General features: G+C 41.7%; 1 protein-coding gene across 11 annotated transcripts in view; it reads left to right on the forward strand.

Moving 5' to 3' along the window:
- SVIL (supervillin) overlaps positions 1-19015 on the forward strand; it is a 223248-nt gene that overhangs the window by 112493 nt on the left and 91740 nt on the right. For 3 of the 11 annotated variants that reach the window (XM_048837757.2, XM_075125963.1, XM_048837756.2), the window contains exons 1-2: positions 15022-15155; positions 18098-18164. In XM_048837757.2, the coding sequence (XP_048693714.1) occupies positions 15095-15155; positions 18098-18164 (128 nt within the window). In that variant the 5' untranslated portion in view covers positions 15022-15094. Of the gene's footprint in view, positions 1-15017; positions 15156-18097; positions 18165-19015 lie in introns of those variants that run through there. The other 8 variants (XM_075125959.1, XM_075125960.1, XM_075125958.1 and 5 more) reach the window with 5 other exon arrangements.

Below are 19015 nucleotides of genomic sequence, written 5' to 3' on the forward strand. Positions count from 1 at the left end.
AATTGAAGGAATGTTCTGGTTTTTCCAGCCTTGCAGAATCAGTCTGCACTCTGAATCAGACTGGGGGGATTCTTGCAAATCACTCCCTGCACTAAAAGTTTTGTAGGCCAAATTGGATTTGTTACAGATGATCTTCAAATTGACCGCCATGACATCTGTAAATCCCATTGCCTTCAGTGGTTTAGTGCCACTACAACTGATTAAAACTTAGTTAATAATTCTGTTAATGTGCAATAAGCAATAGAATCCAGCTCACTGCTGCTTAGTTGTTTGCTCCTGCAGTGTTGGAGGGAATAAAAAGCAGTTGGAACATACTTGTTAAATTGAGCAAGTTGGACCATGAACACACACAGGCAGCAGATCTGCTGAGTAAGGTGCCGTTCTTACATAGTCACACTTCAAAATACAGCTGCACTAAAGTGGCTTTTAGAGGTATTTCCTCGTTTTGCATTGGGAGAGCATAATATAGTTCTGACGTTCTGTACCTCGAGGGAACACCCTACACCCCATGTTCATCCTTATAATGTGATTGTGTGGTGTCTAATGCAAAGTTTGTCATGTCGGGTGTCTTCGGAAGGCTCATGATGCACTGAGTATTGTTATAGTAATGTTATGGTAATTGTTATAGTAATGTTGTAATTTCATGTATATGGTTATGAGGCTGAAAATGTATCCTCATGGCTTAAAGCAGGCCCAGGCAAAACTCTCCAAGGGCAGTGGGGCAGTTCACACCTCATCAGGGCATGTATGGGACAAGACAAGCCCAGCCCAGCCTCACAGGAACAAAGGACACTGGCCTAGGCAACAACAAAGGATCTGTTTGACTCTCAAGTGAGTCATCCGCCCTTCCATTGGTCAGTTTGGGACTGCGATGAGATAATGCTCACCTAATCCTGAAGGGGGCGGGCAAAGCCAAGAGGGAAGAAAGAACATGATAAAAGGGAGAGACGTTTGCCATGCTTTCTCTCTTCCACCTCCATCTACAGACATCCGCACCAAGCGACTGAAGCGCTGATCAAAGGGGAGAGAGCCTGGCGGAAAAGCAACCAGCCAGCCTGTGGTGAGAAGCATCTAAGTTTGTTAGGGCATTAAAAGTGTTACGATCAGCATAGCATATGTTTTGCTTTTATTTAATTTGACGAAATCCGACTTGTTGTGCTTTGACTTATAATCACTTAAAATCTATTTTGGTAGTTAATAAATTTGTTTGTTTATTCTACCTGAAGCAGTGTGTTTGGTTTGAAGCGTGTCAGAGACTCCTCTTGGGATAACAAGCCTGGTGCATATCAATTTCTTTGTTAAACTGACAAACTCATATAAACTTGCAGTGTCCAGCGGGCGAAATTGGACACTGCAAGACAGAGGTTCCTAGGGTTGTGTCTGGGACTGGAAATATTGGCTAGTGTCATTCGGTTGCACAATCCAAGGAGCAACTTACATGCCAGAGGCTGTGCCTGAACGCCTGAACAGGAGTGGGGGTTCTCACAGCAGAGTACGGTAAGGCTGGCTCCCAGAGTCAAGGATTGGAGTGACCAAGCAGATCACCGGTCCAGATAACACCGGAGAGGAGCGTGACAATAGTTTGGTGGGAAAATAGCATTTTTAATGGAAAAGAATAATAGGCAGGTTTGATCCAAGAGCTGCTGTTACACTTTGGCACAACTTGGACAGTAAATGGTGATAGAAGCTAAGTTTACCAACTGTCAACATGATTCCCTGCAGTGTTTTTAATACATTCTGTTTATAAGAGCAGTTCAGCCATATACACTTGTACTTTTTAACCATGATAGTATGAGCATGAGATTCATTCCAAGTGTAACTGCACAGTTGTTGCCATCCCCTGTCCCTGTCCCACATGGTGGCAGATTTGGTTCCCTTTATTTAGTCATTGTGGGCTAAAGATTTTTCTAACAATGGAAGTCACTTGGCAAATGTGTGGCTGTTGTGCCCAATAACACTGGATAGTTATTTTGGTTTTATGCTGTGTCAGTACTTTTCACTATTTCAAACCAACATATACAGTGTCAAAATCCTAAAAGTGAAGAAATATTTCCAAGTTGTCAGACAGCATTTTTTTGTTGGTGTCTAGTGACCTGGTGACTATGCCCTCTTTCTTTTATAATCTTTCCTTCTCTCACCCCTAATATCTACTGAAGAGTGGGAGTCTCCTGTCCTCTGGAAGGAAGTTAGTCAATAAATTGTGCCTTCGGGGGAAACAGGGTCTTAACAAAATAATGACTCAGATGTTGGAAGTGGTCATTTGGGGAATTGCAGTTAAACTAGTGGTGTAGGGAGGCTTGGTGAAAAAGCCAATTGCAATGTGAGGGGGAGCACTCACTGCAACGTACAAGAGGGAGCGTGTGGAGGGAGCTCCCTTCTAGTATACCTAGAATGGGATTTGTACTGCCCTCCACTCCACCCCCCCCCCCCGATTTTTACCTGTGCTATAAGCATAGGGAATGGTCTTGCTGCTCTTCTCTCAGAAGCACCATAGAATCATAGAATATCAGAGTTGGAAGGGACCTCAGGACGTCATCTAGTCCAACCCCCTGCTCAAAGCAGGACCAATCCCCAGTTAAATCATCCCAGCCAGGGCTTTGTCAAGCCTGACCTTAAAAACTTCTAAGGAAGGAGATTCTACCACCTCCCTAGGTAACGCATTCCAGTGTTTCACCACCCTCCTAGTGAAAAAGTTTTTCCTAATATCCAGCCTAAACCTCCCCCACTGCAACTTGAGACCATTACTCCTTGTCCTGTCATCTGCTACCACTGAGAATAGTCTAGAACCATCCTCTCTGGAACCACCTCTTAGGTTGTTGAAAGCAGCTATCAAATCCCCCCTCATTCTTCTCTTCTGCAGACTAAACAATCCCAGTTCCCTCAGCCTCTCCTCATAAGTCATGTGTTCCAGACCCCTAATCATTTTTGTTGCCCTCCACTGGACTCTTTCCAATTTTTCCACATCCTTCCTGTAGTGTGGGGCCCAAAACAACTGAACACAGTACTCCAGATGAGGCCTCACCAGTGTCGAATAGAGGGGAATGATCACGTCCCTCGATCTGCTGGCAATGCTCCTACATATACATCTCAAAATGCCATTGGCCTTCTTGGCAACAAGGGCACACTGCTGACTCATATCCAGCTTCTCGTCCACTGTCACCCCTAGGTCCTTTTCCGCAGAACTGCTGCCTAGCCATTCGGTCCCTAGTCTGTAGCTGTGCATTGGGTTCTTCCGTCCTAAGTGCAGGACCCTGCACTTATCCTTATTGAACCTCATCAGATTTCTTTTGGCCCAATCCTCCAATTTGTCTAGGTCCCTCTGTATCCTATCCCTGCCCTCCAGCATATCTACCACTCCTCCCAGTTTAGTATCGTCCGGAAACTTGCTGAGGGTGCAATCCACACCATCCTCCAGATCATTTATGAAGATATTGAACAAAACCGGCCCCAGGACTGACCCCTGGGGCACTCCACTTGATACCGGCTGCCAACTAGACATGGAGCCATTGATCACTACCCATTGAGCCCGACAATCTAGCCAACTTTCTACCCACCTTATAGTGCATTCATCCAGCCCATACTTCCTTAACTTGCTGACAAGAATACTGTGGGAGACCGTGTCAAAAGCTTTGCTAAAGTCAAGAAACAATACATCCACTGCTTTCCCTTCATCCACAGAACCAGTAATCTCATCATAGAAGGCGATTAGATTAGTCAGGCATGACCTTCCCTTGGTGAATCCATGCTGACTATTCCTGATCACTTTCCTCTCATGTAAGTGCTTCAGGATTGATTCCTTGAGGACCTGCTCCATGATTTTTCCGGGGACTGAGGTGAGGCTGACTGGCCTGTAGTTCCCAGGATCCTCCTTCTTCCCTTTTTTAAAGATTGGCACTACATTAGCCTTTTTCCAGTCATCCAGGACTTCCCCCGTTCGCCACGAGTTTTCAAAGATAATGGCCAATGGCTCTGCAATCACAGCCACCAGTTCCTTTAGCACTCTCAGATGCAACTCGTCCGGCCCCATGGACTTGTGCACGTCCAGCTTTTCTAAATAGTCCCTAACCACCTCTTTCTCCACAGAGGGCTGGACATCTATTCCCCATGTTGTGATGCCCAGCGCAGCAGTCTGGGAGCTGACCTTGTTCGTGAAGACAGAGGCAAAAAAAGCATTGAGTGCATTAGCTTTTTCCACATCCTCTGTCACTAGGTTGCCTCCCTCATTCATTAAGGGGCCCACACTTCCTTGGCTTTCTTCTTGTTGCCAACATACCTGAAGAAACCATTCTTGTTACTCTTGACATCTCTCGCTAGCTGCAGCTCCAGGTGTGATTTGGCCCTCCTGATTTCATTCCTACATGCCCGAGCAATATTTTTATACTCTTCCCTGGTCGTATGTCCAACCTTCCACTTCTTGTAAGCTTCTTTTTTATGTTTAAGATCCGCTAGGATTTCACCATTAAGCCAAGCTGGTCGCCTGCCATATTTACTGTTCTTTCGACACATCGGGATGGTTTGTCCCTGTAACCTCAACAGGGATTCCTTGAAATACAGCCAGCTCTCCTGGACTCCTTTCCCCTTCATGTTAGTCCCCCAGGGGATCCTACCCATCCGTTCCCTGAGGGAGTTGAAGTCTGCTTTCCTGAAGTCCAGGGTCCGTATCCTGCTGCTTACCTTTCTTCCCTGTGTCAGGATCCTGAACTCAACCAACTCATGGTCACTGCCTCCCAGATTCCCATCCACTTTTGCTTCCCCTACTAATTCTTCCCGGTTTGTGAGCAGCAGGTCAAGAAAAGCTCTCCCCCTAGTTGGCTCCTCTAGCACTTGCACCAGGAAATTGTCCCCTACGCTTTCCAAAAACTTCCTGGATTGTCTATGCACCGCTGTATTGCTCTCCCAGCAGATATCAGGAAAATTAAAGTCACCCATGAGAACCAGGGCGTGCGATCTAGTAGCTTCTGCGAACTGCTGGAAGAAAGCCTCATCCACCTCATCCCTCTGGTCCGGTGGTCTATAGCAGACTCCCACCACCACATCACTCTTGTTGCTCACACTTCTAAACTTAATCCAGAGACACTCAGGTTTTTCTGCAGTTTCGTACCGGAGCTCTGAGCAGTCATACTGCTCCCTTACATACAGTGCTACTCCCCCACCTTTTCTGCCCTGCCTGTCCTTCCTGAACAGTTTATAACCATCCATGACAGTACTCCAGTCATGTGAGTTATACCACCAAGTCTCTGTTATTCCAATCAGGTCATAATTCCTTGACATCACCAGGACCTCCAGTTCTCCCTGCTTGTTTCCAAGGCTTTGTGCATTCGTATATAAGCACTTGAGATAACCTGCTGATTGCCCCTCATTCTCAGTATGAGGCAGGAGCCCTCCCCTCACAGACATTCCTGCCTGTGCTTCCTCCCGGTATCCCGCTTTCCCACTTACCTCAGGGCTTTGGTCTCCTTCCCCCCGGTGAACCTAGTTTAAAGCCCTCCTCACTAGGTTAGCCAGCCTGCTCGCAAAGATGCTCTTCCCTCTCTTCGTAAGGTGGAGTCCGTCTCTGCCCAACACTCCTCCTTCATGGAAGACCATCCCATGGTCGAAGAATCCAAAGCCTTCTGTCCGACACCACCTGTGTAGCCATTCGTTGACTTCCATGATTCGACGGTCCCTACCCAGGCCTTTTCCTTCCACGGGGAGAATAGATGAGAACACCACTTGCGCCTCAAACTCCTTTATCCTTCTTCCCAGAGCCACGTAGTCCGCAGTGATCCGCTCAAGGTCATTCTTGGCAGTATCATTAGTGCCCACATGGAGAAGCAGGAAGGGGTAGCGATGAGTCTCGGCAGTCTCTCCGTCACATCGCGAATCTTAGCCCCTGGCAAGCAGCAGACTTCTCGGTTTTCCCAGTCAAGGCGGCAGATAGATGACTCAGTCCCCCGGAGGAGAGACTACTAGTAAACATGACACGATGGCAGTTTAGCATGTGAAAATTCTGTTGGGAGCTGTGTGAAAACTTTTGTGAATAACAGTAGGAGCTATGGGCATCGAAAGCTAAAGAATTACCAGATGATAGATTTGGTGTGAGTACTCCACTGCAGAACTCTTCTGTACCATTGTACAACAGAAGTCTCTCACTACCGAAGATTAGCCAAATTAAAAAGTGTTTCAAATGAATGTTTCTATTTTGCTTTCATCTAGTTCAGGAGAAAATACATATATTGGACAGGTTTCAGAGTAGCAGCCGTGTTAGTCTGTATTTGCAAAAAGAAAAGGAGTACTAGTGGCACCTTAGAGACTAACCAATTTATTTGAGCATAGGCTTTTGTGAGCTACAGCTCACTTCATCGGATGCATTCAGTGGAAAATACAGTGGGGAGATTTATATACATAGAGAACATGAAACAATGGATGTTGCCATACACACTGTAAGGAGAGTGATCACTTAAGGTGAGCTATTACCAGCAGGAGAGCGGGGGGGGGGGTAGGTAACCTTTTGTAGTGATAATTAAGGTGGGCCATTTCCAGCAGTTGACAAGAACATCTGAGGAATAGTGGGAGGGGGTGAGATAAACATGGGGAAATAGTTTTACTTTGTGTAATGACCCATCCACTCCCATTCTCTATTCAAGCCTAAGTTAATTGTATCCAGTTTGCAAATTAATTCCAATTCAAAAGTCTCTCGTTGGAGTCTGTTTTTGACGTTTTGGACAGTTAAGTGCCTTACTGTCTAGAACGTTGGAAAGTAGCTGTTTGCAACTGATGTAGTGGCCCATTTTTAAGCAAGCAGCAAATGCGTTTATTTGGGAACTGATTGACTTTGAAATAGCAAACGGTCCTAAAATGCGTTGAATGAAAAATAATTGCACTTACCATCTGGGGCTTTATGTTCATGTTGGTAAAACAAACTAACAAGGCTGTAAGCTGCTAGTATCATGAAACGGCAAATGCAATATGTTCCAGCCTCTGCAAGTGAGATTCAGCATCTTCATCACTTTGTATCTAGTAGTCTCCTACAGTGTTTCCTATTGCTGTGTTAATATAGTGAAGCTTTTTTCCTGCTGTTGACAAGGGATAGCTGAGCACCCTCTGTCTGCCAAAAGGTAGGCTGTCAGTTGCTTGCATGCTGTAAGCTTGCAAGGTAAACACTGGATGACCTATAAGCGCCAGCCAGTCAACTTGCATGTTGCCTTATTAGGTAAGCAACTGAGAATGGTGTCTGGGGACAGAGTATGCTGGATGGCAGCTAACTGAGCAGTCAGCTTAGAACTAGATACAGCCCAGATCTATGCGATGTGGCCCAGTGTATCAGTTGTACAGATAATCCATTGCATTTCAGTTCAGTTTTCATAAGAGAGAAAACTTTAGTTTGCAGGTGGCACAAACTAGGCTAAAGAGGATGTGAAGCTCTTTGTAAACACTGTGATTTAGAACAGGGGGCTTCAGTATTACTCTTCACCTGCACAGTGAGCACTTTGATGATAATGTGCATTAGCTCATCACTCTCTCTGATCATCTTGCCGGGGCTTTATGAGATATATTCCTTGTGGAGCCTGTCGTGTCAATCGCTTTTTGTCTGAATACCCTATTAACAGAGAAACCAGTTTTAGAAAAATAATTTGTGACTTTCTGTGTCTTCAGGTAATGTTCTTTTAGCACAGCAGACATGCAGTTTCATTTCCCTTCTCAGAAGACTGTTTACTGGCTGAAAGAGTGAATTTATCCTGTGTGAAAGAGAGGGAATAGCAAAACAATTACACACACACACCTCTTTCCTCCCCTCTTGTCAGCCCCACTGTTAGTAGCTTGTTCCTCTCTCGAGTACACTGGAGACTGTCTGGTATATTTGCAATATGCACTAAAGAGGACTAAGAGGAGCGATCTTGCTTTTAGCCATTCAACCCAGGTCACTATGGCAGCTTCCCCTCTGGTCACTGTGCTGGCCAGTTCCCTTTTCATATATCCTTAATGCATTTTGCTCAGAACTTCAGAATGTGACATCAGACTGAAATACACTTGTCACCATGAATGAGCAGTAACTTACCAGAACGTTTACAATTGGGCTGCCCTAGGGCTGGCATTCTAGACAGTTGTCATAGTGAAAACTCCTGAGATGTCACCCCAACAATGTGGCAACCTAGAGAAAGAACAAAATGTAATGTGAAGCCAGCACTAAGAAAAAATAGCAGTTAATGTTAAATATTTTGTTTAAAGAAAAAATAGCAGTTAATGTTAAATATTTTGTTTTAACATTATAGCTTTTTATAGCGTCATAGGCTCCCTTATGACTTAGTGTCTGCCTCATCGCAAGGCTTGGAAATGACCATTATATTTCTAAGTAACTAGTCATGGTGTAGCTTGTGAAATGGGGACAGTGCTGTAGTGGTAAACAGAATTGATGTTTTCCTTTAGCAATCAAATATCTTTGTTTTGAAGGCTTTCTTGCAGCTGGTCGACTCTTCCTTGGGCGAGTCCTGATCTTTGCATTAGAATACACTCTTATATTGTAGAGTAGTCTAACCGAGCTCTTTTTCCTGGCTTAGCTGCACAGGACCACTTTCCATTTGTCTGCCAACCAGACTGCTTAGAGCGGGGGTGGTCAACCCGTGACTCCGGCGCCACATGTGGCTCTTCAGAGGTTCATATGCGGCTCCTTGTATAGGCACTGACTCCGGGGCTGGAGCTACAGGCGCCAACTTTCCAGTGTGCTGGGGGGTGCTCACTGCTCAACCTCTGGCTCTGCCACAGGGCCTACCCACCCCTCCCTCACCCTTCCTGAGCCTGCCATGCCCTCACTCGTCCCCATCTACCCCCCGAGCTTCCTGCACGCCACAAAACAGCTGATTGAGAGGGAGGGGGAGGCGCTGATCAGCAGAGCTGCGGTGGGTGGAAGGCGCTGGGAGCGGGTCACAGGGGAGCTGATGGGGGCGCTGCTGATGTATTACTGTGGCTCTTTGGCAATGTACATTGGTAAATTCTGGCTCCTTTTCAGGTTCAGGTTGGCCACCCCTGGCCTAGAGTTAACAGAATTCCACTCAAGAGGATCATCTTGTAGTTGGGAGGAGACTGAAGTGAATATAAGTATGGGAAGGTGGAGAGGAAACTGTTTCTAGGAAGGAGGCTGGCACTCCCTCACTGACAAAGCTTGTCAGGATGGCATGGTTTTTGCAAGCAATGCCTCTGAATACTGACTAGGCAAGTCCTTGTTCAATTTCAGGAGAAGTAGGGTTGCCTATTCCTGGAGAATTCATCACCTGACTTAATCTTTATTTAAAGATTATTCTTTAATTTCTGGAGAGTCTAGAACAATCCTGGAGGGTTGGCAACCCTAAAAGAAGAGATCCAGTTCACCTCAGAGTTAAGTAAGAAGTGAATCTTCTTGTTGAGCAAGTAGGGGGGAAAACAGATGTTTTTACAATGCTATGGCTAAATGTGGCAGACCTGCCTGCACAAGCAATTATGTGACAGGAGACTGAGAGCGTCTCAGAACGTAGCTGTTTCGAGAAGGAGAATTGAATTGAATTGGAGGTGGGTTTAAATTACTTAACCTGTTTGAACAAAAAAATTAAAAGCCTCTGGAGGACAAGCACTTTATTGTGAACCACATCCAGAAGCTTGCAAGCTTACAGCAATGGAATTTCATGGACAAGGCAAAACTCTGGTTCACAAATGCCTCCTTTTTTTGTATACTGTAACAGGAGAAATGTGGTTTTAATACGTTTCAGCCACTGGTGATTTCTCATGTTGATATATCTTTAACCTGGTTTTGACTTCATGCTTCATAAACTACTGATATCCAAAACCGCACAAGATTTTAATTTAAATTAGGTATGGCTTTATCTCATATTTTTTAAAATCTTTAATGTTATGCATAGCAAAAATTCAACGTGGGTGTGAAGATTTTTGGCAAAATTGCTGATTTAATGGATTGCAGTAATTCAGTATTGTAATGAGTTACATGTCGACTTACTTCAAAGACTCTACAAGCCATCTTTGCTTTAAAAGCCTCAGACTTCTGAATAGAGAGACAAGGTAGAGGAAGTAATATCTCTTATTGGACCAACTCCTGTTGTCTCTTTCACCAAGAGAAGTTGGCCCAATAAAAGAATATCACGTCATCTACCTTGTCTCTTAAATATCCTGAGACCATCACACTGTATACAGACTTCTGATTTTCATTTGATTCAGAGGGAATCAAAGATGGTGTCTAGACACTGCAGTTTGTCCATATCAGCTTTCAGAAGGTTAAGGGGTTCTTGGTATAATAGAATACGTAGATTCTGTTAGGACTACACTAAGTATTGACTGCTTTATTAACAAATGGTGCTAGGTCACCCTAATCAAATGAATGAAACCATACCCAATGTACATGCAAATCAGTCTATAATGCATATTTCAATGTGTTCATTTTCAAACAGTGGTGTACATAATTAAAAAAATCAGTTCCAAATGTACGGCAGACTTGAGAGAGTAAACAGGAGATTATTTTCCTGGGGATGCCTAACAAAGAAGGGTCTAGAAAAGATATACTTTATACTTCTAGAACAATAAACCTAACACTAGCATGGAAAGGAATGTAATAGGACTTGAATTGGTTTTACTGTGTATTGATACAGTTCCTCTGTTTAAAATTATTAACTTAAAAGAATTCTTTATGAACTCTGAAGCTGTATTATAGATTCAGGAGCATTTCAGGTAAATCTGATTTTATTTGGGTCAATTCTGTGTCTTGCTGATACCCCTATATGCTACAGTAGATCACTGGGATGGGGAAATGGGCTTCTCTGACATGAGCCAGAACTTACATGGATGCGTAATACTTTTTTTTTTTTTTTTTAAGTATTGATCTTAAATCATGCTATAGGCTTGACATACAGTCTAGTGAATATTGACATGCATTACGTGAATGCTGGAATAAATCCCTCCATGCCTCCATCTTTCTTAAAACTTACTGCTCTTGGAAGCAATAGATAATCTTTTTCAGGAGACGTGTTAAAATTGGTGCCTTTTTCTAGAAATGTTGCTTCTTTTGTTCTTTGCTTACTGAAACAGTAATGCAAAGAGTATCTAGATTCTTGGGGTGCATACAGAAGTACTGGTTCTTTTTCCCAAGTGAGAATTCATGTGTAAGTATATAGAACAGGTGGATGGGCACCTTTTCAACACATCTGGCATTTTACAGCAGATAGCTCAGTACTCAGAGTGCCATTTTACTGACCATAAGAATGGCCATACTTCCTTTTGTTTGTTTTAAACCTGCTGCCTATTAATTTCATTTGGTGGCCCCTAGTTCTTGTGTTATGACCACTAACTTTGTTTTTGATCTCTTCACATGTGACCTATTTTAAACTACCTGACACAGGTGATGCAATGCAGAGTTCTATTTATCTGAAGACTTGTCCAAAATAGCAATACTAACCACAGAGCACAAGCCTGTTTGCACAATAATTATATAATAATTACACAGAAACATAGGATTCTGGAACTTACTGCACAACAATAGAAGTGATAAAAGGAAAGTGAAAAGGATTAAACATACTCCCCACTCAAGGGTTGATCTCATGTCAGGAGATTTTATCCCAGATTAGAAATCCTGCATAAATTACTTTCACTAAGGAAAATGAGAATACCACTTGCAAATATACATAGGGGGAGGGGGTGATAAGAGTGTATATGAGGTTGACTGATGTCATCAACACACAATATATTGTATTTAAAAAACTGTGTGCAGTCTTGCTTGAACATGGATCATCATTTTCTGTTGAACGTACCACAGGACAAATACTTTAATTTTATATAACTTTATTTTGTGGGCTGTGTTGTGGTTGTTCGTTTTTCTTTCTTTCTTTCTGGAACCATTAGGAAAAAATGCCAACTTTGTCCTGAATTTGTGGTGATTTTGTTTTGTTTTGTTCTTGTTGCATGTGGCCACAGTCCCCCGAGTCTTGTGATTGTGGCACCACCTAAGATGCCATTTGCAGACAGGCTTGAAAACAAACTCCCAAGAACTAAAACTCAAAATTTAATATTTTTTAAAATGTCGTGATTGGGGGTGGGGGTGGGCTGACTCGTGGACAAAGCTGTATTGTATGTTGAGAGGAGCTTACAAGCAGTCTGAGTTCTAGCTTTGTCAGTATCCCCAAACAAAATGATGACATTTTGCCGCAGTTCCTGAGGGAAGTTACAGAACAATCTTCAGCTGCCAACAGATCTTTCGTGGGCAGTCTGTTTTTGATTAGAAATGTATGCTAAACCTAATTTTTTCATTAACTGCAATTTTAACTTCCAGCTGTGCTCATATATTAGAGGCATCTGACATTTAAAAATTGGTCTGGGGGATGGGATGGGCAACGGCAGACCTATAACATAGCCTTGCTATATCACCGAGATGGACATGCTTCTGCTCTTGGTCACTAGATCATTCTGAAGGACAGAACGGCCACCTTGAAATATTTGGAGATCTCCCTCTCCATGGAAAAGATTCCATCCTAGGAAATGGCAGCAGCTTCTAAGCAGACATGCAATAGAAAACTGAACCGGCTGATACTTTCATTTTATCTTCTTCTTGCTAACTCACACATTTTCATGTATAAAAGGTTTGGGATTTTTCTGTTTTTTAATGCCAAATTGATGGGTCTTCTCACGGGACTGGTTTTAGTGTAACAGCAGTCTCGTCACTGTGCTGACCCCATGGGCCTTATGAAACTAGGTTTGCCAAAAAGGTCAGGTCAAATTGTGTGTATTGGGGAGAGGGTGGACTTGGTCATTATATAAAGGATGGAGAAACTCTTGAAGACGGAAGTATGTGTCCAAATTCCCCATCTCTGTGTGGCGCCACACTGCTATTGTATTTTAATCCTCTGCCTCCAACAGAACTAATTCTGAAGGACCGGAACAGACCCATTATCCGAGCGTGGTGTGACAGTAATGTAGGGTCACAGAATGCTGTGTTAGAAGTAGTATTCAGTGCTAAGATCAGATGGGGTGTATTCATGGCTATCCTGCACAGAGCAGCACTTGGCGAATAATTCCAGTGTCAGGTGAAGAGAGCTTGATGCTGAACTCTAGACCAAATGATCATTTGGAAAAAATCAGATATGGATATTCTCTGTAGCAGTTCATCTATTCCCTCCCCCCCACCCCCCACCTTAAGCCCTTCATAGTAGTTATCTTTACACTCATGTGCTACCCCCTGCATTCTTGAACTGTCAGCCCTGAACGCGAGGAGAGGAAGTGCGACCCACAGTAGTGTCTGTCATAAGTTCTGCTTTCACAGTGGAATTGGCAGCTGTTCTGGAAACTCAGGCTTATTTACACATCCTATAAGTAGCATTTGAACACTGAGTAAGAATTCATTTAAAATTACTAAGTTCATAGAGGGGTGTTTTGAAGTTATGATGTTCTTCCAAAACTACATACACTTTTTTCCTGCTCATTGTATCTCTACCACAAGCAAGATTTTGGCTAAAGTCCCAGAGAAGACTTCAGCTGACAGGGATAAGGCATTTGGGCCTATCACAAAGAAGGTGGGTCCATTTTAGAGATAATGGCCATAGCCTACTTCCCCACCCCACTGTACCCCCCAAAATTGCAACACGTAGACCTGGTAACCAGGAGATGTCTGGCTATACCCCTGGAACCCAGATCCGGTCTTCTGTATTGAACATACTACAGGCTGCTTAAGGAAACTGGAAGAAGGAATAGGCTTTTCCCCCCCTGAATCGAGTCATAAATTACTCCTAAAAACCAAAGCAAATAAAAGCAATCCACTTCAAACAACCTGGCAGGCATACATACTGCTTCCTGGTAAACTGGCTGAAATTAACATTTTCTTTTCTTTTGAATGGACAGTATATTGTAACTTAGCTGTCTCCTAACGTTAAATCCAAAATAGCATCTTTCCTGTGTTTGTATTGGGGTAGTGTATAGAGACCTGTATGACGGATGAGGTCCCCATTGTATGAGACACCATACAGGTGCATAATTTAGCACAGTTCCTGCCCCAAGGAACGTACAGCCTAAGTAGGCAGTGGCTCTACACCTGCACACCCATAAGCTAGTGTTTTGTAAATCTAACACTCCTGACTGCTATTTAGTCTTCATTGGTATTTAATCATTTAAGTGGTTCTGAGTGGAGGAGGAGGGGGAAGGAGAGTACTAGTTATACAATAATTGCCTTTGGCTGTTTTGGGTTTGTGCATGAATTTTTCTGTCACAGCCATATTTAACACCTCTTTGTTCTTTTGGTTACTTCGTTTTACTCCTGAGATGATCAAACAGGTCTGCTTTGTAAAACAGTTATTGCACCATTCTGAAAAAGTGCTTCCAGATTTTTAGAATGGAATATAAAGGTTCCTGAAATTCTCATTCTTGAAGTCCACAGTGAATCCAAACCCTATAAAAACTAGTTTAAAATAAACGTGGCACCTATGCTATACTTGTTAGATAAATTGTCTGACAGTTCTACACCACCTGTCTCAAATTAAAATGAGTGTCCGGGTATCTGTTCTTAACTCCCCTTCTCCGACCAGTAATTTTGTTCATATGTTACCCATAAATCTTGGCTGCTTAAACATTCCTTTTTGGCCTATCGGATGGGCAAAATGTTAAGCATAATGACATGATTAAAAGTCAGTCTTTTGACAGCCCAGTTGCTGTGCTTTACTTTGTGCTTAAGCATTCTTTGCAGTTTATTCTGCTTAGAGATAAGAAGGAATTACTTGTCTTTTGGAGAGAAATTTATTTTCCTGTAAAGAATATTGGGTTTCTACAATATCTTCTTGTTAGAATATAATTTGTGATTTGGCTAGAGCTTTGAAGTAGTAATATTATAAAGCTCCCAATCACCATTGTCCAATTTGTTTTAGAATTCAAGTGCCTAATTTCGCTTGTAATCTGATTACTGGGCTTGAGCTGCTCTACTTTGCAGCCTATTGCTATGCATTTACTATACTCCCTGGGACGCGGTAGCCTGACAGCTTCAGTCCTGTGCTATGAAAAATCTCTACACAGTACTGCTTAGACGGGCCTAGGGCTGTGGCTGGTTGAGAATTAGCTCCCATTGTAGTTTCTCATTGCTGAATCCTTTGTTTGTGCAACCATGTTCAGAAATCCTTGGATCTCCAGCTATCTGGGAAATGTTAAATACTCTGAGGAGCAAGGTAAGAGTTCAAAGTGGATAGAGAAGAATGCAGTAGATTTCTCTTCTCCCCCCCCCCTTTTTTTTTAATGTGTGTGTATATATGCATACTATTTGTCCTTACATAGAAGCATTTGGTACTTTAATAATTACTACTCAGTTTGGCATCTAGTCTATTTTATAATTTCCTCAAAGGTCACTTTTCAAAAATCCGATTAGATGGATCTTCTAATTAGCTTAGCTTGCAGTTGAATTAAGGCCTTCAAATGTACTGAGTAACAATGGAATGTCCAGGTTTCCTAATTCAGTATTCTAACTGAATATATTTTAACTGCTTTTGTTTTTAACCACTGTTTTTAAGATTGAGTGGGAATATATTGAATAGTTAAACTCAGAAGCAAGTTCATAATTTAACACTGAAGTAAATATACTCTGAATTGTAAATACAAATACTTAACATTATTTCTGATAGGATTATAAATGTGTTTATAATCTTCCTGTGACTGTTGAGGGAACACAATATTGTTACATTTGTAGTGATTTCTCTTTAGCATACTAGACTGTGTACATTTTTAGATTAACCATTGAAAGAGCCACCTTAAAATGATTTTTCTGTGGACTCCTTAAGTTCTCCTGAAAGGAGCCTTTTTTGCCATTCTTTCAATTCTTTTTTAATAACTAAATTTTAAGGTTTAGTAAATTGTGACAGTAAGTTACTTTATTACACTCTAACAAGTCTTCAACATGTGAATGAATCAAGGCAAGGGGACCAATAAAATATCATAGCTGTATACCAGAAACAAGTTTTTGTGGGAGCAGATGCATTTGCCCTATAAAGTGCACAGCAATTTAAAAATGTTAAATGTTGATAAATGTGTTTCATGGGTAACAAAGAGTCCGTCATGTGTCTCTGTGAGCCACGGCTCCTTCCCCCTTCTTCAAATTTCAGATGGTGAAAGCTGCTCTCTCCCTTTTTTGGCTGTGGTGGGAAGGAATTTTTCTGTGGCCTACATGTGGTTTTCGTAGTGGACAGCTGTTTTTGTACCAAATAGTATAAGATGGGTTATATACTGTTAGAATGGTTATAAATTTTATGCATGCCTGGTTTTGATTAACCAAACTCATACTGCGTTGGATTTTTTGTGGAGAATTTTTATCCGCTGTGCTTTTACATTATTATAAATCTGACTTTTTTAGAAAATGCTTGTGGAGTATTTTTTTAAAAATTATTAGTGTTATGGTTTGTAAACCATTCGTAAATCTTTGCTTATAACACTTTGTAACTGGTCTTACAAAATGTCTCTGCTGTGTGATTAATGAGCTTTATTTTCCATGTAGTTAGTTGGAAAGAGAAACAAAATGCCAGCAAAAAACAGGAAAGATGATAATACCTATGTATTCTAGAAGAATGCTGTTTACTTAACAAGATTGCTTGAAATATTGAATTGTTTCAGTGTATTTCAGTATTTTAGAAAAAGGTCGTTGGTTTACATGTTTTCTAGCCTTTTTATAATCCTATTTAAATGGTCTCCATTTAAATCTATGTATCTCTGAGGCGTGGGAAGAGAGAATGAGCAAGCAAATTTTTAAAGGTTGTACAGACATCAGACCCTTTGAAAATGCAGCTCTTGGTAACCAGCTACATTAAACCTAATTACACCATTATTGTATCAATATCCCTTGGTTACATCATAGGTTCCATCAAGCTTATATATAGCTGTGTCAGGTACTGGTTACAAACCTGTTGTTCCTCGACATGGTTACACAACAGTACCATCTTAGTGTAGATGGCACATAACCAGCTTTTAACCATGTCCTCAAATCATGTTAAAGTGTTGGTCATGTAGCAGTCTACATTGCAAGATGCAACAGTCCCTCAGTTATGTCAAGGAACAACCATTCTGTATCTTGGTCCCCTGAGACAACTCACTTCAGTGCAGATGGGACCAAAGTCTGTTTCCCCACTAGGAGCAAAATCATAGTAGCTTCATCTGTGTTTAAATATCTGCTAGCTGGTTTCTAGCACAATGTCCCTGATTGGAATGTTTCTCAGCCTCCTAACCTTACTGCACTATTGACTGCTTACCTCCCTAATGGTTCTTCAATATTAGGAGTTCTGTGCGAGAACCCTGCCAGCTATAAATGTTTAAACAGGATTATATCTAACACAGCTTTACACCCACAGTGGACAAGACCCAAGGATGGAAATGACTAAACATATTTCCAGTTTATTCACGAAGATTGTTTGGTTGTTGCCAGATACTAGGGGAACCTTTACTAATGTTTGTTACTGACATCAGAATAGGGTGACCAGAGGGCAAGTGTGAAAAATCGGGATGGGGGTGAGGGGTAATAGGTGCCTGTATAAGAAACAGCCCCCAAAATCGGGACTGTCCCTATAAAATCAGGAAATCTGGTCACCCTACATCAGAATACATTGCTGCATCAAACATTTACTTAGGTATGTCTGATTTTTGCAGCGAATGTGGTTTTTATAATAATGCTAGGGTCCAACCCATGTTTGTTACAATATGCTTTTGTAACCCTTTTCATCTTCAAAGTACTTCATAAACCTTAAACTTGATACTCCCATGTTAAGCAGGCAAATATGTCCATTCTACGGTCAGGGAAACTGAGTAAGTAACTTGCCGAAGGTCACAGAGGAAGATGCAGCCAGAGTCACGGTTAGAATTTAGTAGTTCCTGGCTCAGTCTCTTGTGTTTAAACGACTTGAACCATATATATTTAGTTGTCACAAACCATATTAAAAACTTATTGGAACATATGGTCTCTGTACTTTTTCTCAAGACTTTGTTGTCACCATTTTAGGCCTGCAGCTGTACATATGCATTCAACTATAGAATCTAAGACACTACTGTTTCCAACATCAGAGAGTTGAGATAATGATACAGCCATTTAAATATTAATACATGGCCTCTTTACTGTGTTTTTCCTTTCTCATAGATTTTGACAAAGAGAATTCAATCAGATTTAAAACCTCAAAACTACTCCAAAGAAGGAGAGCATTAAGGTAAAACATTGTAAAATTCCTTTTATCTGTCCAGTTTCTTGATAGTAAGATTATAACCTGTAATAACCATTTGAATCTGTGTTGCTTCTGACATATTTGAAAATTATTCTTTGCCTTAACAACTTGACAGAAAGCTATGTATCTGACCTGGGTATTCAAAGCTCTAAATGCCTATTAGTTAGGTGTCTTGGAGTAACTTATTTAAGTATTTGCTCAACAGGACTCTAATATACCAAGTACCTCTTTTTTTTTTTGGTGGCTCTTTCTCTCCACCTTTATTGTTCCAGGCCCCTCCCCCATTCTTTGTGCGTTGTAGGGGAAAAGGGAATAGGAAAACCTTAAAGTGGGCGACATAGGAGAAATCAAAATGAACACAATCGAGGAGAGGGACTTAACTGTGATATCAAAATCTTTCCCTTTCAAAGTACAAGTGGAGGAAATGATGTAAGGGGAGAATGAGAAACAAGAACTGTATGCCCAATTTGTAGGGTGGCAAATCTATTTTATGATGGTGTATTTCTGTTATAATATTAAATCCTGAAGAAAAATATCCCATAGTATATGGGAGGAAGCAGTGGCTGAACACTGTAGCCGATGGGATTTGAGTCAAATTGCTGTTTGCTTCTGGATATGTAACTAGGTTAATGGAGCAGCTAATTCAAACATTACATGCTACGGTGGCAGGTAAAGTTTTCAAATGTTAATCCCGGTTGTCTAAAAACAACTGCCTGTCCAAAAATTGTCAGAGGAGAGCAGTACAGCTAGTTTGATTCTTAAATTCTCTTCTTATGCAGCACAGAAAAATGATTGCATTTAGAGGAATAAACTAAAATATGGAGATTAGGAAATGC

This window comes from Caretta caretta, chromosome 2 (genome assembly GCF_965140235.1).
Source record: "Caretta caretta isolate rCarCar2 chromosome 2, rCarCar1.hap1, whole genome shotgun sequence".
Lineage (NCBI taxonomy): Eukaryota > Metazoa > Chordata > Testudines > Cheloniidae > Caretta > Caretta caretta.